A 22,201-nucleotide genomic window follows, 5' to 3' on the forward strand; every position below is an offset into this window, starting at 1 on the left:
ATGGTGGTGTAATGGTGTGTCATATTGGTGTAATGGTGTGTCATATTGGTGTAATGGTAGTGTAATATTGGTGTAATGGTAGTGTAATGGTGGTATAAAGGTGTAATGGTGGTGTAATCGTAGTGCAATATTGGTGTAATGGTGGTGTAAAGGTGTAATGGTGGTGTAAAGGTGTAATGGTGGTGTAATGGTAGTGTAATATTGGTGTAATGGTAGTGTAATGGTGGTATAAAGGTGTAATGGTGGTGTAATGGTAGCGTAATGGTTGTGTAAAGGTGTAATGGTGGTGTAATGGTAGTGCAATATTGGTGTAATGGTGGTATAAAGGTGTAATGGTGGTGTAAAGGTGTAATGGTGGTGTAAAGGTGTAATGGTAGTGCAATATTGGTGTAATGGTGGTATAAAGGTGTAATGGTGGTGTAAAGGTATAATGGTGGTGTAATGGTAGTGTAATATTGGTGCAATGGTAGTGTAATGGTGGTATAAAGGTGTAATGGCGGTGTAATGGTAGTGTAATGGTGGTGTAAAGGTGTAATGGTAGTGTAATATTGGTGTAATGGTAGTGTAATATTGGTGTTATGGTGGTATAAAGGTGTAATGGTGGTGTAATGGTGGTGTAATGGTGGTTTAAAGGTGTAATGGTAGTGTAATATTGGTGTAATGGTGGTATAAAGGTGTAATGGTAGTGTATTGGTGGTGTAAAGGTGTAATGGTGGTGTAATGGTAGTGTAATGGTGGTGTAAAGGTGTAATGGTGGTGTAATGGTAGTGTAATGGTGGTGTAAAGGTGTAATGGTGGTGTAATGGTAGTGTAATGGTGGTGTAAAGGTGTAATGGTAGTGTAATATTGGTGTAATGGTAGTGTAATATTGGTGTTATGGTGGTATAAAGGTGTAATGGTGGTGTAATGGTGGTGTAAAGGTGGTGTAAAGGTGTAATGGTAGTGTAATATTGGTGTAATGGTGGTATAAAGGTGTAATGGTAGTGTATTGGTGGTGTAAAGGTGTAATGGTAGTGTAATATTGGTGTAATGGTGGTGTAATGGTAGTGTAATATTGGTGTAATGGTAGTGTAATGGTGGTGTAATGGTAGTGTATTGGTGGTGTAATGGTGGTGTAATGGTAGTGTAATGGTGGTGTAAAGGTGTAATGGTGGTGTAATGGTAGTGTAATGGTGGTGTAAAGGTGTAATGGTAGTGTAATGGTGGTGTAAAGGTGTAATGGTAGTGTAAAGGTGTAATGGTAGTGTAATATTGGTGTTATGGTGGTATAAAGGTGTAATGGTGGTGTAAAGGTGTAATGGTAGTGTAATATTGGTGTAATGGTGGTATAAAGGTGTAATGGTAGTGTATTGGTGGTGTAAAGGTGTAATGGTAGTGTAATATTGGTGTAATGGTGGTGTAATGGTAGTGTATTGGTGGTGTAAAGGTGTAATGGTAGTGTAATATTGGTGTTATGGTGGTATAAAGGTGTAATGGTGGTGTAAAGGTGTAATGGTAGTGTAATATTGGTGTAATGGTGGTGTAATGGTAGTGTATTGGTGGTGTAAAGGTGTAATGGTAGTGTAATATTGGTGTAATGGTAGTGTAATGGTGGTGTAAAGGTGTAATGGTAGTGTAATATTGGTGTAATGGTGGTGTAATGGTAGTGTATTGGTGGTGTAAAGGTGTAATGGTAGTGTAATATTGGTGTAATGGTAGTGTATTGGTGGTATAAAGGTGTAATGGTAGTGTAATATTGGTGTAATGGTGGTATAAAGGTGTAATGGTAGTGTAATGGTGGTATAGTGTAATGGTAGTGTAATGGTGGTATAAAGTGTAATGATGGTGTAAAGGTGGTGTACAGGTGGTCTAACAGTGTAATGGTGGTGTGAAGGTAGTGTGAAGGTGGTGTAATGGTAGTGTAAAGGTGGTCTAAAGGTGTAATGGTGGTGTGAAGGTAGTGTGAAGGTGGTGTAATGGTAGTGTAATGGTGGTATAAAGGTGTAATGGTGGTGTAAAGGTGTAATGGTGGTGTAAAGGTGGTGTAATGGTGGTATAAAGTGTAATGATGGTGTAAAGGTGGTGTACAGGTGGTCTAACAGTGTAATGGTGGTGTGAAGGTAGTGTGAAGGTGGTGTAATGGTAGTGTAAAGGTGGTCTAAAGGTGTAATGGTGGTGTGAAGGTAGTGTGAAGGTGGTGTAATGGTAGTGTAATGGTGGTGTAAAGGTGTAATGGTGGTGTAAAGGTGGTGTAAAGGTGTAATGGTGGTGTAATGGTAGTGTAATATTGGTGTAATGTAAAGGTGGTGTACGGGTGGTCTAAAGGTGTAATGGTGGTGTGAAGGTGTGGGGAAGGTTATTGTGGGACACTTGGGCCTCTTGAACGCCACAGACTGTTGGAGGATCTGTGCTGACCAGCTTCTAACGGCTACTTCCAGCATGATGATGCACCATCTCACAAAGCAAAACCAGTCTCAAACTGGTCTCATGAACATGACCACGAGTCCAGTGCTGGCTCTTCCCAGCCACTGGATCAGAACCCACCAGCAGCAGCAGCAGCAGGTCTGGAGCTCTGCTGCAGTTACTGAGTCAGTTGGAGGCTTTTCTGCTCTCTGCTCTGAGCTCAGCACTCGGCCCTGACCCCGCTCTGTAACTTTACGTGGTCTGTGGAAGGTGTGGAAGGTGTGGAAGAAAGGCAGACTGCAGGGCTAGAGGCTCGGTTTCTACACCTTTATATTAGAGTCTGAGACACGTTTCTGTTCCTGTTCCTCAGGGAAGGTGTTTGGAGGCGGAGGAAGGAAGCCTTGGAGCCACGCTGCCTGTCGGAGAGTCATAACCCCTAACACCCCAGCTACTGTTCACCTGACTGCCCAGCTGTGTTACACTGAGACCGTGTGTGTGTGTGTGTGTGTGTGAGTGTGTGTGTGTGTGTGTGTGTGTGTGAGTGTGTGGAGGGGCCGTAATGAGATTATCTGTTGTCATGCAGTTATTTCTTATATATCAGGACAGTGTGTGTCCTGCTCACACACAGCAGCTGATATCAGGAGATATGCAGGAGACATTCGACACACACTGAGCAGAGTGCTGCTGCTGTACCGCATTTACACCAGCCTGTTTACACCAGCTCTGCGTTAGCTCTGCGCTAGCTCTGCGCTAGCTCTGCGTTAGCTCTGCGCTAGCTCTGCGTTAGCTCTGCGCTAGCTCTGCGAAACCAAAACCTGCCCATTATTTCTGTCTGACTCTGTGACTCTGAATCTGTGACTTTGAATCTGTGAATCTGTGACTCTGAATCTGTGACTCTGAATCTGTGACTCTGAATCTGTGACTCTGAATCTGTGACTCTGAATCTGAATCTGTGACTTTGAATCTGTGAATCTGTGACTCTGAATCTGAATCTGTGACTTTGAATCTGTGACTCTGGATCTGTGACTCTGTGACTCTGAATTTGGACTCTGTGACTCTGAATCTGTGACTCTGGATCTGTGACTCTGTGAATCTGAATCTGTGACTCTGTGACTCTGAAACTGACTCTGTGAATCTGAATTTGTGACTCTGTGACTTTGAATCTGTGAATCTGTGACTCTGAATCTGAATCTGTGACTTTGAATCTGTGACTCTGGATCTGTGACTCTGTGACTCTGAATTTGGACTCTGTGACTCTGTGAATCTGTGACTCTGAATCTGTGACTCTGGATCTGTGACTCTGTGAATCTGAATCTGTGACTCTGTGACTCTGAAACTGACTCTGTGAATCTGGATCTGTGACTCTGTGACTCTGAAACTGACTCTGTGAATCTGAATCTGTGAATCTGAATCTGTGACTCTGTGACTCTGAAACTGACTCTGTGACTTTGAATCTGTGACTCTGGATCTGTGACTCTGTGACTCTGAATTTGGACTCTGTGACTCTGTGAATCTGTGACTCTGGATCTGTGACTCTGGATCTGTGACTCTGGATCTGTGACTCTGTGAATCTGAATCTGTGACTCTGTGACTCTGAAACTGACTCTGTGAATCTGAATCTGTGAATCTGAATCTGTGACTCTGAAACTGACTCTGTGACTTTGAATCTGTGACTCTGTGACTCTGAATTTGGACTCTGTGACTCTGTGAATCTGTGACTCTGGATCTGTGACTCTGGATCTGTGACTCTGTGAATCTGAATCTGTGACTCTGTGACTCTGAAACTGACTCTGTGAATCTGAATCTGTGAATCTGAATCTGTGACTCTGTGACTCTGGATCTGACTCTGTGACTCTGAATTTGTGACTCTGAATTTGGACTCTGTGACTCTGAACTTGTGACTCTGTTTCTGGATAATAAACCATGGCTTTGCGCTGTGATGTGACTCTGGAGAGGTTTCTGTTATTTTGTCTGTATTTATGTGAATGTAGTCCGAGCTGCTCGGCCTGTCCGGCTCCGCTGGGATTGGGTTGCCTGGTCTGCTTATTTAAACGGCCACTTGCATAAAACAGCTAAAATAAGACCAGGTAAACACACCTGTGCTTTCTGAGCCCGTTCAGATATAAACCGCACTTGGCTGAACAAAGCCACCTCACCGTTCCTCCTAATCTTCTTCTTATCACTCCACACTCAGCATGGCGACACTGCTTTGGACACACAGCCACTGGACCAGAGCCGGTCTCCTGGACACTTCCCCTGGGCTTCAGACTGCAGTTATCACACAGCATTCAGTCAACACGACGTTACCTCCCTGTGGGGAAACAGTGGACAGACTGTCTCTCTCTCTCACACACACACACACACACACTGTCTAACAACCTCTATATTAGATACCTTAGTAACTCACACTTAGCCAGCCTAGTTACATTGAAATAATCAACTTGGTTACCTTGGCAACACCTAACATGTAATCTAAGAACAAATAGCAAAGGCTAAGCAGCACCACAGCAACCAACTAACCAGCACATAGCAACACCATCACCCCCCCCACCCCACCCCGTCTCTCAGCAGTGAGAGGGTTCTACTGCAGAAGCTCCAGATCTCCTCAGATCAGATAAAGCAGCTGAACATGAATCCAGTAAAAGGAGAAACAAGAGCTTCTCATTCTGAAGAAAGAAAGTAGTGAGATCTTGTCGGTGAGCTAGTCTGAAGAACAGAGCTCGGTTCCTCCAGGGTTCTCCTGGACGCCCCCCAGTCCAGCCAGCACAGCGTGGAGGATGTGTTCACCTCCATCAGCAGCAGCAGCAGCAGCAGCAGCTCACCCGATTTACCATCATTAAGCCCTGATTTACCATCAAACCAGGTGTTGATTCACACAGGGGACCAAAACTTCACTACTAATATCCATCAAGTCCAAGATCACAGCAGCTGCATGGTTAAACCCCAGCTGCCCTGAGAGCAGTTTCACCCTCAGAGCTCTCTTACTTATTCTAATGTTCAGCAAACACTCGGGGTGACTACGCAACACCCGCTCCTTATTTTATTAGACATTATTTATCAAATCTCTTAAAAAACAGACCAATTCCATACCATAATATCACTGATGCTCGTGCTCTTATTCTACAAAATCTTTGCTCGATGTTGCTGTAATTATTCTCGCGAGACTTGGGCTGCTGCCTCGGCGTGCTGATCCGCAACCAGCGTGTGTGTGTGTGTGTGTGTTTATAGGTGAGTGTGTGTTAGTTAGCGTGTTAGAGAGTGTGTGTGTGTGTGTGTGTGTGTTTATAGGTGAGTGTGTGTTAGTTAGCGTGTTAGAGAGAGAGTGTGTGTGTGTGTGTGTGTGTGTGTTTATAGGTGAGTGTGTGTTAGTTAGCGTGTTAGAGAGTGTGTGTGTGTGTGTGTGTGTGTGTGTGTGGGAAATGGAGCCAGAGCCGGAGCCCATCAAACTGAAGTCATTAAAGAGCAGCAGGAGCTTCACGGTGCCGCAGGAGCAGCGGGTAAGAGCTAACGGCTAATGCTAACGGCTAATGCTAACGGCTAAAGGAGCTCGAGCTTCAGTTTAAGCAGGTTAAAGGTCGCGCGGGCAGGTAAGAGCAACAGCAGCACGAGAGAGGGGTTCCTCGACAGCACGCAATGACGTCACTGCCGCCTATGAGCTTTGGTCCCTGTGAGAGTTTCCACCTTAAACGGCGCAGCGGTTCCGGCCTGACTGCTCAGGACATTTAAGGTGGAAAGGACAGTTCCACAAAACGCACCGTGTTCTGTCCCAGCTCCAGGAGTGTGTGTGATCCAGCACTACACCTGTTAGAGTCTCCAGGTAGAGCAGAGGTGCCTGTTTGGCTGAATCCTCAGGTGATAATACCTGCACACCTGTAAGCCTGCACACCTGTAAGCCTGCACACCTGTAAGCCTGCACACCTGTAAGCCTGCACACCTGTAAGCCTGCACACCTGTACCTGTACTGTTTCTGTGTGCAGTTCGGGAACTGCAGGAACGTGAAGGAGTTTGAGAAGCTGAATCGTATTGGAGAAGGAACGTATGGCATTGTGTGTAAGTTCTACTTTTTTAGCCCCACCCATTCATCCTACAGCACTGTAGCCCCACCCATTCATCCTACAGCACTGTAGCCCCACCCATTCATCCTACAGCACTGTAGCCCCACCCAATCATCCTACAGCACTGTAGCCCCACCCATTCATCCTACAGCACTGTAGCCCCACCCAATCATCCTACAGCACTGTAGCCCCACCCAATCATCCTACAGCACTGTAGCCCCACCCATTCATCCTACAGCACTGTAGCCCCACCCAATCATCCTACAGCACTGTAGCCCCACCCATTCATCCTACAGCACTGTAGCCCCACCCAATCATCCTACAGCACTGTAGCCCCACCCATTCATCCTACAGCACTGTAGCCCCACCCAATCATCCTACAGCACTGTAGCCCCACCCAATCATCCTACAGCACTGTAGCCCCACCCATTCATCCTACAGCACTGTAGCCCCACCCATTCATCCTACAGCACTGTAGCCCCACCCAATCATCCTACAGCACTGTAGCCCCACCCATTCATCCTACTGCACTGTAGCCCCACCCATTCATCCTACAGCACTGTAGCCCCACCCATTCATCCTACAGCACTGTAGCCCCACCCATTCATCCTACAGCACTGTAGCCCCACCCATTCATCCTACAGCACTGTAGCCTCACCCATTCATCCTACAGCACTGTAGCCCCACCCATTCAGCCTACAGCACTGTAGCCCCACCCATTCATCCTACAGCACTGTAGCCTCACCCATTCATCCTACAGCACTGTAGCCCCACCCATTCAGCCTACAGCACTGTAGCCCCACCCATTCATCCTACAGCACTGTAGCCCCACCCATTCATCCTACAGCACTGTAGCCCCACCCAATCATCCTACAGCACTGTAGCCCCACCCATTCATCCTACAGCACTGTAGCCCCACCCATTCACCCTACAGCACTGTAGCCCCACCCATTCATCCTACAGCACTGTAGCCCCACCCAATCATCCTACAGCACTGTAGCCCCACCCATTCATCCTACAGCACTGTAGCCCCACCCATTCATCCTACAGCACTGTAGCCCCACCCATTCATCCTACAGCACTGTAGCCCCACCCAATCATCCTACAGCACTGTAGCCCCACCCATTCATCCTACAGCACTGTAGCCCCACCCATTCATCCTACAGCACTGTAGCCCCACCCATTCATCCTACAGCACTGTAGCCCCACCCATTCACATTGAAGTTACAGGAGTGTTTTTAGCCGGACTACTTTTTGAATGAGGCAGCCAGTCAGAACAGAGCTCATTTACATATCAGTCATAAAGGGACAGAAACAGGGTTTTAATGGTTTCTGTGTTTCTGTTTCCTCCAATCAGATCGAGCTCGAGATTCACGCACAAATGAAATCGTGGCACTTAAGAAAGTGCGGATGGATAAGGAGAAGGACGGTGAGTTAACGAGAGAATCCCCTCGGGCCGGTGATTAGGGCTGCTGTAATTGGTGCAGGACTCAGAGGGAGGGCTCAGGTCCTGCTGAAGCATCAGCAGCTGTGTTTCAGTCCACAGCATGGTTTTATGACAGGAAGTGTGTGGTTGTTACTATGGCAACGGAAAAGCAGATAAGCGCCCGGTTGTTAGCGCTGACGATCTGCGTTAGAGATAATATATAACTCCTGCATTTAGAGACAGATTTCCCTCACGGGCTGCGTCCCAAACCAAACGCTCCCACACTAAACAGGGCGCTGAGTGCATTACTCCTCCTACTGCTCAGACAGATCGTAATAACGGTCAGATCTTCTGCTCTGCCCTGTATCGGTCCTCAGCCTCAGGACTGATCATTATTGATTAGATGTGAAGATTGGCGGCAGACAGTGGTTCATTTAGTGCTGTGTTTGAACCCTGACCACTAGAGGGCAGTGTTGTACTCTGGCTCCGACTGCTCTGATTGGATAAGATTTACTCAGATTTGATGATGATGGTGTTTTTATACTGAGACCCAATCTACTGTCTTCCTACAGAATCACAGCACAGCACAGTGTGCAGAGTCAGAACCCCGGTACCGCCATACATAGCAGATCAGCAGGTTCCTCTAAATACACCTTAAAAGGTGCACGTATTCGTCACTGTACAGTGTGGACTGTACAGCGAAATGTGTCCTCCGCATTTAACCCATCTGGTAGTGAACACACACACACACACACACACACACACACACAGAGTGGTGGGCAGCCAACTCCAGCGCCCGGGGAGCAGAGAGGGTAAAGGGCCTTGCTCAGTGGCAGCTTGCCGAGCCCGGGAATCGAACCCACAACCCTGTTATCGATATCCCGGCGCTCTAACCGCTGAGCCACCACTGCCCCAATAATACACCTGTCTGTCTGTCTGTCTGTCTGTCTGTGTAGGGATCCCCATCAGCAGTCTGAGAGAGATCACTCTGCTCCTGCGCCTCAGACACCCCAACATCGTGGAGCTGAAGGAGGTGGTGGTTGGAAGCCATTTAGAAAGGTCAGACACACACACACACACACACACACACACACACACACACACACACACACACACACACACACACTTTGTCCCCCATCAGATTCATGACTGGTCAGTTTAGTGTGTACTGTTTCTGTCTCAAACTGGCGTCTGGTTGGTCTGTGTGTGAGCTGGGGTTCGGGAGCAGGAGCTGTGGACTATTCAGAGTCAGCTGTTAATGGATTCTCTCCTCTATGAGTTCATTCTTATTCAGAATCCAGGATGAACCTAATAAATATCTGAGGGTGAGGAATCCACCTCGATCGGGCCGGTAGAGTTTAGAGGCTCTGAGATCAGGGTCGGGTATGAAGGTGAAGGGGAACATTAACGGGCTTTCACTGCCTCCATAGCATCTTCAGTGGGCGGGGCCAAATTCTATTACCAATTAATATCATGTTTTAACCAAATCCCCAACTGATTGTGGTGTGTGTGTGTGTGTGTGTGTGTGTGTGTGTGTCCGTCTTCAGCCTGTTCCTGGTGATGAGTTACTGTGAGCAGGATCTGGCCAGCCTTCTGGAGAACATGCAGTCTCCGTTCTCAGAGGCTCAGGTGAGTTCACCTGCACACGTCACACGGCAGCCTGATCTCCACTGTGGAGTGACTGTTTATGGGTTTTGAGATTCTGGTCTTCAGCTAATCTGGTCTCTGTTCCTGCTGGTCTGCAGGTGAAGTGTATCGTCCTGCAGCTGCTGAAGGGTCTGGCGTACCTGCATCACAACTTCATCCTGCACAGGTCAGAGAGCAGCAGCTCTGTCTGGGTCTCCTGCCTTTTTAAGAAGTGTGTGTAATGTGGGGCTGACGGTGGTGTTCTGCCGCCTGTAGGGATCTGAAGGTGTCCAATCTGCTGATGACGGATAAAGGCTGTGTGAAGATCGGTGAGTCTCCAACAAAGGACTGTGCAGAGGTCCGCTCACTGCTACAGCCAGTAACTCTGCAGCCCACAGCCGTACATACAGGTTCCCTCCCATATCCACCATTTCTCCACCAGTTCATTTCTACACCCCCATTCCAGCCGTTCCCCCCCCCCTGCATGACCTGCAGACGCCACAGTGCACACGGTTTGAATCCACTGTTGTGATGTATATGTAAACACCATCTTTACATATGTGCACTTTGTGTGCAACCCCACCCTTTCAGCCCTACAGTGCGTGCGTGCGTGCGTGTGCGTGTGTGCGTGTGCGTGCGTGTGTGCGTGCGTGTGCGTGTGTGCGTGCGTGCGTGTGTGTGTGTGTGCGTGCGTGCGTGCGTGGTAGAGAGAGGTGAGTTCTGACTGGTTTGGTTTATAGACTCGCTCTAGATTGGACTCACACACTGTCCTCCTGCATTAAAACATGCTAATGAATGATTAACGTGGGTGTGTGTGGGTGTGTGGGTGTGTGTGTGTGTGTGTGTGTGTGTGTGTGTGTGTGCGTTCGTTCTGAGCAGCGGATTTCGGTCTGGCGCGTGTGTACGGTGTTCCCCAGCAGCCGATGACCCCAAAAGTAGTAACACTTTGGTGAGTGTGACATGATCCTGATTATCACTAATCCCCCATAAAGCCCTGCTGACCCCAGCTCACTGCCCAGCGCTGACACCCTTCACCTCACTCTGTGTCTGCAGGTACAGAGCTCCAGAGCTCCTCCTGGGGACCAAGACTCAAACTACAGCCCTGGACATGTGGTACGACCTCACTCATCCATCAATCAGTCAGTAAATGAATCAGTTAATCCATCAGTGCTTTTAAAGCAGAAATAGAAATAAAAGATTCCAATTAAAAACATTAATAAATAAGAGAGAAACGATGAGTGTGAACTAAAATAATACAAATGAATACAAATATAATAATAAACACAAATAACAAAACAGCTGGAAAATAAGTGAATAAATTGAATCCAGGTCCTCCACTATCTAGAACTCCTCTCCATCACACAGTGCTGTCAGTGCTGAGAGGATGAAGATCGGCACAGTCCTCCTCCTTCATGAAGACTGAAGGGGGAGCCGAGGAGCAGGAATGACCAATTCTCACATAATACTGCTTTAAGATTCTATTAACTCTCAGTGTGTGTGTGTGTGTGTGTTTGTATTCCTCCTGCAGGGCAGTAGGCTGTATCCTGGCTGAGCTCCTGGCCCACAAGCCCCTGCTGCCTGGCAGCTCAGAGATCCAGCAGCTGGATCTGATCGTGCAGCTCCTGGGGACGCCTAATGAAAACATCTGGCCGGTACAGAGTCACAGCTCCAGATCAGACAGACGGACTTTAGTGTAGATGATCAGCTCCACACATCCGGACTGACCCGGAGTGTGATCAGTGGTGGCCGACCCAGGGCCGAATCCCTGGGGCGGAATTTTAATTTCTGGACCTGGATGGGCCACTTCTGATTCCGACCCAGTTCAGACTTCAGTCCGTGTTCTAGATAACAGTGTTGGAACCCATGTAATCAGGTCTATTACAGATATTAATCACCTCCACGTGCTCTGAGGAGAGTGTGATGATTTAGTCCTGTTGTTAGCACCGTGCTAATAGGTGTTAGCTTCCATTTCCTCTTAGCCACATTAGCCTCATGTGTTCACCGACTATTTAGACGGAGCTTATTAATGTTAATGCTTTTGTATTATTTATATATACTAATAAGTGTGTGTGCGCACCTGTTTAGGGGTTCTCTCGCTTGCCGCTGGTTGGTCAGTACAGTCTGCGGAAGCAGCCGTACAACAACCTGAAGAACAAATTCACCTGGCTGTCCGAGGCTGGACTCCGACTGCTCAACCTGCTCTTCATGTACAACCCCCAGCGCAGGTAACACACACACACACACACACACACACACACAGAACTAGAGAACGGTCTAGACAGCTAGTCTTCGCATAAGTGATGGTCCGAGCACATCCCTAGGTCAGAGCGTGCAATGCTAAGAGAAACTGCATAAATCCGTAGCGCTACATCTCAGACTCTACAGAGCTCCGCTAACAAGCTAAATGTCCAGGATCAGGATTTCAGGTTTGGACGTTTGCCAGGAGAAAGCCTCTGAAAAGAGCACGGCAGCACGGCTTACGCTTGCATCCGAACAAACCTCAAGACTTCTGGTACACCGTCCACCGTCCTGTCCTTTGAACAGACGAGACCACAGTGGAGGTGTTTGGCCAGAATGCACCAAAACCAAACACCTCATACCAGCTGTCAATCAACGAGTCGACCAAGAACTCCTCTGTATATAAGTATTCTAGAGTCAAGTGTGAGGCCGTCTATCCCACAGAGAAAGCTTGCAGGAATTTGGGTCAGCAACAGGACAATGACCCCAATGACCAAGGTTCTGAAGAGTCCAGACCTCAACCCAACTCAAATGCTGTGCATAAACAAAGGCTCACACACCTTAAAAAAGTGCAGCTCTTCTGTAAAGAAGAGTGGGCCAGAATTCCTCCAGAGCGATGTGAGAGGCTGAGGAAGTCCTACAGGAAACCGTCCCTTCAGGTCGCCGCTGCTCCAGACTCACGGGGTGTGCTCCGGGTTTCACACGCAGATTCAGCTTGTGTTTACCTTATATGTGTTTATGATGTCCTGAAGAGGATGTATTTAGTGTGTGTGTGTGTGTGTGTTTTTTAGGGCTTCTGCCAAAGACTGTTTGGAGAGTTCGTACTTTAAGGAGAAGCCTTTACGTGAGTATTATGTTCTTGAATGTCCTTTACTGCCACTGTTTCTATAGAACAGGGGTTTCTCACAGCAGGACTGGAGAGGCGGTCTGTCCCACGACCCAGCAGTGTATTACAGTCTGTCAGAATGAGCGTGTGTATCATATTAACATTTTAGAGCATTATAGAGCGCCCCCTACGCTTCCTGTAGTGTATTACAGTCTGTCAGAATGAGCGTGTGGATCATATGATCATTATAGAGCGCCCCCTACGCTTCCTGTAGTGTATTACAGTCTGTCAGAATGAGCGTGTGGATCATATGATCATTATAGAGCATTATAGAGCGCCCCCTACGCTTCCTGTAGTGTATTACAGTCTGTCAGAATGAGCGTGTGGATCATATTAACATTATAGAGCATTATAGAGCGCCCCCTACACTTCCTGTAGTGTATTACAGTCTGTCAGAATGAGCGTGTGGATCATATGAACATTATAGAGCATTATAGAGCGCCCCCTACGCTTCCTGTAGTGTATTACAGTCTGTCAGAATGAGCGTGTGGATCATATAAACATTTATAGAGCATTGTAGAGCGCCCCCTACGCTTCCTGTAGTGCATTACAGTCTGTCAGAATGAGCGTGTGTATCATATTAACATTATAGAGCATTATAGAGCGCCCCCTACGCTTCCTGTAGTGTATTACAGTCTGTCAGAATGAGCGTGTGGATCATAGAGCATTATAGAGCATTATAGAGCACTTTTTGAATATAATAGTTGTGCGGAGTTTATTAATATTGTAGTTATTGAGTTTTCTCCTGTCTGTCTCTCCTCAGCATGTGAGCCGGAGCTCATGCCCACATTTCCTCACCACAGAAACAAGCGGGCGGGGCCTGCAGTTGAGAGCCAATCAAAACGCAGCAAAGCTAGCCACTCCATCGCATCCTAGCTCTGCATTCAACAGCCACTTCAGAGGAAGCTTTTCTGGACTTCTGCACTAGAGCTGCATGTTCTGTTAACGCCACAATACCTGAGCCAGGTGAGCGGGGGGTGACCTGCTCAGTACCAATTACCTGCCGCTGTTGTGTTTGGAGCTGGAATTGAGCAGAATGTGACCCGGCAGCGGCTCTGGCTGGCAGGCTGTGGTTATGAAGTGCGATCAGGGCGGCAGGAAGTGTGGCCCCTGTCAGCAGACTGGGCTGAAATGTCTGAGCTGAAGCCCCACCTGACTGCTGCTGATCTGTGATCACCATGACTGATCTCTGATCCCAGATTCAGTCAGTCCCACCCTCTTCTAAACCACATCCATTTACCAAACTAATGAAGATCTGGAGGAGCTCTGAGAGACAGGTGTTTTGGGGGCGTCAGCAGAGATGAGTCCAGTGTTTGTTAGCAGTGTTAGCCTAGCATCTCCTGTTGTAAACTAAAGCAGCTCACTCCAGATACCAAACATGTCTGAATCTGGGCTCAGTGATCAATCATGGTGATTAGATTTTTTTTACTGACCTGCTCCCTTCAGGACAGGAGCCAGGTGTGGATTCAGACTGCTCTGTAAAGCGGATCTGCTCAGGGTAGAGGAGTGGGTTACCTGGAGAAGGGTTAATAAACTACAGATCGTAAACTACTGCAGTTTTAATGTTGAGTATTTACGTTGGAACGGTGCGACTGTCTGATCTCTGCTGCAGAATGTGAATCTGAATCCTTCCTGAGATCAGACTGAAGGATCTCGCTGAGCTTGAATGTGATGAAATGACAAACAGAAGGTTACAGAAATGATGTTCCTGCTCCTCACTTCCTTTACAATTCAGATTTAATTCAGTCAGGCAAACTTGGTAGTCATAGCAACAGGAGACAATGGTGCAGTCTCCATGGAGACCGAGACTGACATCACTGCCCAACTGAACCTTCACCTCTACGTTTACAGAGACCAAAAACAACAGAAACAAAAACTCCGCAGCTGGAGACGTCCGTGTAGTCTGAGGCTTACCTAGTAATTCTCACCACTGTATCATTAATATTTATAGTATTATTAATATTATTATTATTATTATTAAAATTAGCATACAGGCTTTGAAACTTTCCTGATGAACAGTTCAAGGCCGTGTACTGAAATACTGAAGACAGCGAACTCTAGCTAAAGGTAAGCAATGGCTGGTTCTGATGAGTTAGCTCTAAGGGGTGATGAGCCGGGTCAGAGCCGGGTCAGAGAGGCGGCTAAACGTTCAGTCAGAGAATTAAATAAATATAACACTAAAGTTCAAAAGGGGGGAGGGGGTCACCCTGTGGACACAGGGCTGCACATTTAAATAAACACGGTCAGTCAGTCATAAACACACACTCGCACGCACGCACACACACACACACACTTGTCCTTTAATAAGCACAGACTGATTAGGGCTTCAGGCCTGTGTGTGGGGGGGGGGGTCCTTCATATGCACTCTCACAGTTCTGCCTCCAACAGGTAGTCCAGGTGTGAGCAGGTGTGTAGTGTGGAGTACTGTTAGCTGGCATGGGGAGGGGCAGGGTGTTTGATAGCCCAGGTTTGGTCTGTAGGGGGCGCTGTTGCAGTGGTTGATCATTTATGGGATGTGTTGAGTGACCCTCAGCCCTCCTGACCGAAGTCCTCTGTGAACTTCTTCACCTTCAGTAAATCCTCTGCGTTCACCGTGGGCCGAGTGGTGGCCAGAGAACGCAGCATGTCAGCCTGGGGGGGGGGGGGGGGGAGGGGGGAGGAGGAGACTTTAAAAATACAGATTGGTAATTATAATATAGAGGGTATGCATGTGATATGACTGTGGCCACGCCCACTGAGCAGAAAAAAGACTAACTGAGTGGCAGCATTAGTGTGAATATCGCTAAAACATCTATAATAAAGACAGATCAAGAGGCATGCGGATTTCTGCACCAACACCAGAACCACCAACTCTCAAAAAACCAAGTCCACTGGAGCCGTGACTTTAGCAAACCTGGAGGAGCCGTCTACGACTGAGCCTGAGACAGTCCTGAGACGTTCCCTCGGCTCTGGGCTCTCAGGTACGAGGCTTTGTCCTCTAAACAGGTGAGATCTGGGCCTCCGTTAGCCGGATGTTTCTGGCTACACACTGCTGGACCGTTTACCTTCAGCAGATAATCACCTTAGTAAACCTTAATAAACCTTAATAAACGCTGCAGAGAGTTCTGTCACTCAGTCCGACTGAAGGGGGCGTGTTCCAGCGGGAACGTGACCTCCGTGCAGATCATTTACACTGAAGACCTTTAGCAGCTGCTCTTCTCCAGACTTTCAGTTTCAGAGTTAATTTGCTAATTAGAGAGAGAGAGAGAGACTTACCATGCACACTATGGGTTCTAGAAGCTTGTCACCCGGAACATCCATCCAGGTCATCTCTATGGCGGTGGGGTCTCCAGGGGAGCAGGGGGTCAGTAGGTCATCCACCATCACTGAGGGGTTACTGCGGGCCGGCCCTCGCACCTGTCCATCACCATGACAACACACAGGACAAAGTAACAGTCACTATAGCAACACACACTGCATCTATGCATGCGTGTGTGTGTGTGTGTGTGTGTGTGTGTGTGTGTGTGTGTTTTATGTGAGCCAACACACACCTACTGATTCTTTACAGCAGAGGCTGTAACTGCAGCTGCATTTTTACTTTCTGGGCCTGGATTAGCCATCGTCACCACCTAAAGACCGTCCCACTGTCCCACCAGCTTCTTCAGACACCCTTCCGTAAACGGGCTGTTTTCACAGTATGGACTGGGGGTGTGTTTGATCATAACTTTGTACTGAAGTACAATATGTGTGTGTGTGTGTGTGTGTGTGTGTACCTTCTTGAAGTGTGTGGCGGACTGCACTTTGCGCACAGGCTGCATCAGTGCGTCTCTGACGATGATGCTGATGTCAGCGCCGGAGTAGCCGTCGGTCTTCCGGGCGAGCTGCCGCAGGTCCGCTTCGGTCAGGCTGTGGGGGGTGTTCCCCAGGTGTAGGCGGAACATGGCTGCCCGCGCCGGCTCTTCTGGGAGAGGGATGTAGATCCGTTTCTCGAACCTGCAGGTCAGACAGTCCAGCTCAGTTCTCCTTCAAAACCATTAAACATGTACTGGAGCTACGAGACAGCAGCACTGCAACACCCTAACAACCACCTCCACCTGCTCCAGCCTGACAGGAGAACCCCACACAGAGCCTGGCATTTCACTGGACAAAAGTATTGGGACACCTGCTCAGTCACTGCTTCTTCTGAAAAGAGCTGATGCTGCAGAAAAGTCTCCTACTGACTCAATAACTGCAGAGCCCTAGACCTGCTGCTGGTAGAGCTGCAGAGGAGGACCGGCTCCAGATGAATGTGTTCAGTGGTCATTAAAGCAGAGATCAGGAGATCAGTTTTGAGGAGGTTTAAGGTGAGAGAAATTGTATAGAAACCGATCAGCTCTCATCTTTTCAGTCCGATCCCCAAATCACTCCATGACTAATGAAGGACCTCTGGTGATCTTTTAAATAGAATCTGCACACAGAGGACAGCAGCGCCTCCATGTGGCTCTAAGGGTTTGTAAAACAGCAGTATTCACCCTCTGCATTTCCTGACGTTTGATTGGGTGAACACTGCATGTCTGCAGCTCTAGCCGACCAGGAAACGTGTAGAACGTCACAGTTAACTAGCATTACTTCTGAATTATCACACACACACACACACACACACACACACACACACACAACATCACAGGGGTGAAATCAAGACTACTGACCTTCTCCGGATAGCAGCATCGAGGACCCATGGGATGTTAGTAGCACCCAGCACCAAGATTTTATCATTATTATTCCCAACACCTGCAGCAATCAGACCAAAGAACACCTTCACACACAGACCGGGAAGAACAGCACACTCTAGAGGTGGCAAATGGTAAAGTGAGGCTGCAGCTGAGGCGTCCAGGCAGTTTGAAAAACTGGGGTATAGTTTTATTTCTGGACCTGCATCAGCCACCAGAGTCACAGTCACACTACAGCCCTGCAGGACCTCCATACACCTCAGCCAGAGACCTTCTGCAGCTCTGAATAACAACTACAATCCAGTGTGAGTCTGCAGTGTGTGGAGTGTTTCCATTATGAGTCTGCAGTGTGTGGAGTGTTTCCATTATGAATCTGCAGTGTGTGCAGTGTTTCCGGTATGAACCTGCAGTGTGTGCAGTGTTTCCGGTATGAATCTGCAGTGTGTGGAGTGTTTCCGGTATGAACCTGCAGTGTGTGCAGTGTTTCCGGTATGAACCTGCAGTGTGTGCAGTGTTTCCGGTATGAATCTGCAGTGTGTGGAGTGTTTCCGGTATGAATCTGCAGTGTGTGGAGTGTTTCCGGTATGAATCTGCAGTGTGTGGAGTGTTTCCGGTATGAATCTGCAGTGTGTGGAGTGTTTCCGGTATGAATCTGCAGTGTGTGGAGTGTTTCCGGTATGAATCTGCAGTGTGTGGAGTGTTTCCGGTATGAATCTGCAGTGTGTGGAGTGTTTCCGGTATGAATCTGCAGTGTGTGCAGTGTTTCCGGTATGAGTCTGCAGTGTGTGCAGTGTTTCCCGTATGAGTCTGCAGTGTGTGCAGTGTTTCCCGTATGAGTCTGCAGTGTGTGGAGTGTTTCCGGTATGAATCTGCAGTGTGTGGAGTGTTTCCGGTATGAACCTGCAGTGTGTGGAGTGTTTCCGGTATGAATCTGCAGTGTGTGGAGTGTTTCCGGTATGAACCTGCAGTGTGTGGAGTGTTTCCGGTATGAATCTGCAGTGTGTGCAGTGTTTTCGGTATGAGTCTGCAGTGTGTGGAGTGTTTCCGGTATGAATCTGCAGTGTGTGCAGTGTTTTCGGTATGAGTCTGCAGTGTGTGGAGTGTTTCCGGTATGAATCTGCAGTGTGTGGAGTGTTTTCGGTATGAGTCTGCAGTGTGTGCAGTGTTTCCGGTATGAGTCTGCAGTGTGTGGAGTGTTTTCGGTATGAGTGTGCAGTGTTTCCGGTATGAATCTGCAGTGTGTGTCTCAACCTCTACTGGGAAAACTAATCCAGCTGTGAGTTTCTGACATCCTACCACCCCCATTTTGCTCGCCCTCTCCCTCACCCTGCATCTGCACCAGGAACTCTGTTTTGATCCTCCGGGCCGCCTCACTCTCGTTCTCACTCCGCGAGCCGCACAGAGAGTCCACCTCATCGATGAAGATGATGGAAGGCTTACGGAGACGAGCTAGTTCAAACAGATTCCTCACCAACCTGAGAGAGAGAGGGAGAGAGTCAGCTCATCGCACACAGCAAGAAAAGTTATCTAGAACACTGGGAGAACCAAACCCAGACTCAGAGTAAACTAGAACGCTTCCAGATGATGAAACCAAAGACACAGGTGTAAGTGCTCCTGGCTGCCCAGAGAGAGAGAGAGAGGGTGTGGTCAGTTCACACACAGGTTAAAACAGCTGATCCCAAACCTCCTAACACTTCTGGAACTGAAAACATTAGGGATCTTTCTGGGGGAGGGGAACACCGCCCCCCTTACCGCCCGCCCAGTATACATCAGCGTGTGACTGCCTGAGAGGCGTGGGCAACCCCCCCCTCACTGTAATTACCCAACAGTCATCACTGCAGCTCCTCTCTCAGTTTAATGACTGTACTGTGTGTAGAGAGGAGTGTGTATAAAGTACAGTATGGTATATTTTACTCACTACTGTCTCTTATTCTGTAATTACTGCTACTTTTATTGCTCTGCAAGTTTGTTATTATTATTTTTGTAAAGGTTCGGCAATGTTGTCGTCATTACAGTCCTGCCAATAAAGCGAGAGAGAGACAAAGAGAGCGAGAGACAAAGAGAGAGAGGGATTACTGTTGCTGTCCTTTATGTATTAAAACTCTACAGCCGTGATATATACACACAGATCTGCCAGAACATTAACACTACCTAATACCGTGGCCGATATACTGTGGCTGATGGGTGGATTCTTTTTTATTCCTGTATTCTTCATGCTTATGATCTCCACCTGGTTTAGATACGTACCGGGGTTTTGGGTGTGTGTTAGTTATTATGTTGGCGTCAGAAGGATGCAGCGTGTGTGTGTGTGTGTTTGTGTGAGAGCAGAGGTGTTCCTCACTTCTCGCTTTCTCCGAGCCACTTGGACATGAGGTCTGAGGAGGACACGGAGAAGAAGGTGGAGTTATTAGCCTCGGTCGCGACGGCTTTAGCCAGGTACGACTTCCCCGTCCCCGGAGGACCAAACAGCAGGATCCCTCTCCACGGAGTGCGCTTTCCTAAACACACACACACACACACACACACACACACACACACACACACACACACACACACACACACACACACACAGTCAGGCTGCTGCTGTGTTTAGCTGCAGAATTAGCTTTGTTGCAGATGTGTAACACTAATGTTCAACAGCCTTAGCAGCACTCTAGCTCGCTCTCTCACACACACACACTCACACTCACACACACACACCTGTGAAAAGGTGAGGGAATTTGATAGGCAGAATCACAGCTTCCTTCAACGCCTCTTTAGCGCCCTCCAGCCCGGCTACATCATTCCAGCTGACGTTGGGCTTCTCCATAACAATAGCACCTGAACACACAAACACAAGGTGGCGTTATAGAGTGCTACTCTACTGCCTCAGCCCACATGCTGCTCCACCTTCAGATCAAGTACAGCTTCCAAACATGGTGGTGGTAGTTCCACACACTGCTACTGTAACTAAGAACCCCAGAGTAAACAGTGAGAGCCCCCTTCAGCAGCTCAGTGCTGAACACTCACCCATCAGATGCTCCTGCAGCTTCTTCTTCTCTGGGTTTTCCCCTTCGCTGTCACTGTCACTCCTGTAACAAACACACCGTGACGATTACACTGTCACTGTCTGTTACTGCACTCTGTATAAAAGTGTTCTCCACATTCTACCCATCTGTGGTAGTAAACAAACACACACACACACACACACACACACACACACACACACACACAGAGCGGTGGGCAGCCAATTCCAGCGCCAGGGGAACTGAACCCACAACCCTGTCATCAATAGCCCCGAGCTCTAAGTACTGAGCACCACTGATAGATAGATAAATAAATAAATAAATAAATAAATAAATAAATAGTTCCTGATGTGGGTTTTCACAGCACCTCTAGATGGATGAACCATGTATCCTCTAAAGCTGATCAGAAAAGGTTTCATTATTATTACAGGAAATGTCTGTCTCCATGGCAACACCAGCAAAGTTTCTGAGGTACCAAAACACGCGTCATAAAAACCCTCCAGACGGAAACACAGCTCCAGACTGGTCTCTAGGCGTCTTTACAGAAATCAGAATTTTCCAGGTGTCTACAAGTCTGCGAGAACCCTGCAGAACAGGAACAGAGAGGTGGAACAGTCAGAACAGTACTTGTCATTGCTCTGGGCCTCCTTCACGGGCTTCTTGCCCTGCTTGTCTTTGTTCTTCAGGTACTCTTTCAGCTTCTCCGCTCGGTCCAGATACTGCATACACTTCCCCCGGATGCTCTCTTTAGCCTTATCGCTGTGAGCTTCATCTGCAGAGGAACCAAACATCATTAACAAGGATCAATTCAGCCATTAAGAATCAAATCAGCCCCTGATGTCACACGGGAACTCTGCACAGAGCCGTATCTGCTGTTCTGTTCTGTACATGGCCCGACTCTCTGGGTTCTGGACGTTGTGACAGACCTTGCCCCTGCACTGCACTTATTCAGCACTGACTGCCTAAAGGAGAGAGGGGAGAACTGCCGGAGAACATGCTCGTCCTGCAGGACACTGTCTGTGACTTTAACTATTCATCTGATTTCACTAGTGTTTTTACTTGAGTACTCATTTATTTATTTATTTATTTTTATGTTTGACCCCCTACATTTTTTTTGAAAATGATAAACATTAAAAAAAAAAAAAAAAAAAAAAGTCTGAGTCAACACACTGCTCATAACTTTGGTGTGAGTGGGCGGGGCTTATTTTAAAAGCATGCTTTAATTAAATAAACTATTTTTTAAAGTACATATTAATAATTACTGTTATGTATTGTTCGTTGCACTGTTCCCTTTTAATAACAACAGTAATGTCTCAGCACAGGGCTCATATTACATATTCACAGAGATTAGCTTAATAATTGTAATAATATGAGAATAATTAAACTCCTGGACGTACACTTTATAGCGTGTAGGAAATACTCCACAGCGTGCTGGTAGAGCCGCAGAGCCTCCTCATAGTTCTTGGCCTTGTCCTCCTCTGTGGCTTTGGTGACGAGATCGATCGCTTTCTGAGGACGAGAAGAACGGCAGAATTCACTCACACTTTACTGACTCACTTAAGAACCAAGGAAACCCGTCTTTACTGGATCGGGACGTCCCTAAACACCATCTATACCCTGTAGGCGAGAATCATGAAGATGCTCTAGATCAGCAGAAGTATTCACTCGCCCAGGCCCGCAGACTGCCTCTACACACATTAGTGAGAGAATGGGTCGGACACCACCTGTGCAACAAGCCCTCTCTACTAAATATCCCACAGTCAGCGGTCAGAGCTATTCTAACACAGTGGAAGTGACTCTCCAGCCAGGCCTTCCATCAGAAGCGCAGTGCACAGCAATGTAGCGTACAGCACGCCGCCACTGGACTCTACAGCAGTGGACACGTGTTCTCTGGA

General features: G+C 47.8%; 2 protein-coding genes across 2 annotated transcripts in view; one reads left to right on the top strand and one right to left on the bottom strand.

Moving 5' to 3' along the window:
* Positions 1 to 5,559: 5,559 nt before the first annotated feature.
* On the top strand, positions 5,560 to 14,169 carry cdk10 (cyclin dependent kinase 10). The gene is made up of 13 exons (XM_072662968.1): positions 5,560 to 5,879; positions 6,360 to 6,432; positions 7,795 to 7,866; positions 8,820 to 8,922; positions 9,411 to 9,492; positions 9,609 to 9,676; positions 9,766 to 9,818; positions 10,369 to 10,438; positions 10,543 to 10,602; positions 11,018 to 11,141; positions 11,575 to 11,714; positions 12,519 to 12,571; positions 13,377 to 14,169. Exons 1-13 carry the CDS (start codon positions 5,802 to 5,804, stop codon positions 13,487 to 13,489), a joined length of 1,089 nt encoding a protein of 362 aa, XP_072519069.1. The 5' UTR covers positions 5,560 to 5,801; the 3' UTR covers positions 13,490 to 14,169.
* Positions 14,170 to 14,332: 163 nt separating this feature from the next.
* The window catches only part of vps4a (vacuolar protein sorting 4 homolog A), an 11,466-nt gene continuing 3,597 nt past the window's right edge, over positions 14,333 to 22,201 (bottom strand). Inside the window, exons 2-11 of the mRNA XM_072662967.1 lie at positions 21,704 to 21,815; positions 20,934 to 21,078; positions 20,311 to 20,372; positions 20,002 to 20,121; positions 19,643 to 19,799; positions 18,628 to 18,776; positions 17,281 to 17,362; positions 16,366 to 16,585; positions 15,869 to 16,009; positions 14,333 to 15,244 (exon numbers count right to left, since the gene is read on the bottom strand). Of these exons, the coding sequence (XP_072519068.1) occupies positions 15,143 to 15,244; positions 15,869 to 16,009; positions 16,366 to 16,585; positions 17,281 to 17,362; positions 18,628 to 18,776; positions 19,643 to 19,799; positions 20,002 to 20,121; positions 20,311 to 20,372; positions 20,934 to 21,078; positions 21,704 to 21,815 (1,290 nt within the window). The 3' untranslated portion in view covers positions 14,333 to 15,142. The remainder of the gene's footprint in view (positions 15,245 to 15,868; positions 16,010 to 16,365; positions 16,586 to 17,280; positions 17,363 to 18,627; positions 18,777 to 19,642; positions 19,800 to 20,001; positions 20,122 to 20,310; positions 20,373 to 20,933; positions 21,079 to 21,703; positions 21,816 to 22,201) is intronic.

Source organism: Salminus brasiliensis, chromosome 19 (assembly GCF_030463535.1).
Source record: "Salminus brasiliensis chromosome 19, fSalBra1.hap2, whole genome shotgun sequence".
Lineage (NCBI taxonomy): Eukaryota > Metazoa > Chordata > Actinopteri > Characiformes > Bryconidae > Salminus > Salminus brasiliensis.

Coding starts and splice junctions, on each gene's coding strand:
- cdk10 (XM_072662968.1), top strand. CDS start 5,802: ATGGAGCCAGAGCCGGAGCCCATCAAACTGAAGTCATTAAAGAGCAGC. Junction 5,880..6,359: donor CGGTGCCGCAGGAGCAGCGG/GTAAGAGCTAAC, acceptor TTCTGTGTGCAG/TTCGGGAACTGCAGGAACGT. Junction 8,923..9,410: donor GTTGGAAGCCATTTAGAAAG/GTCAGACACACA, acceptor GTCCGTCTTCAG/CCTGTTCCTGGTGATGAGTT.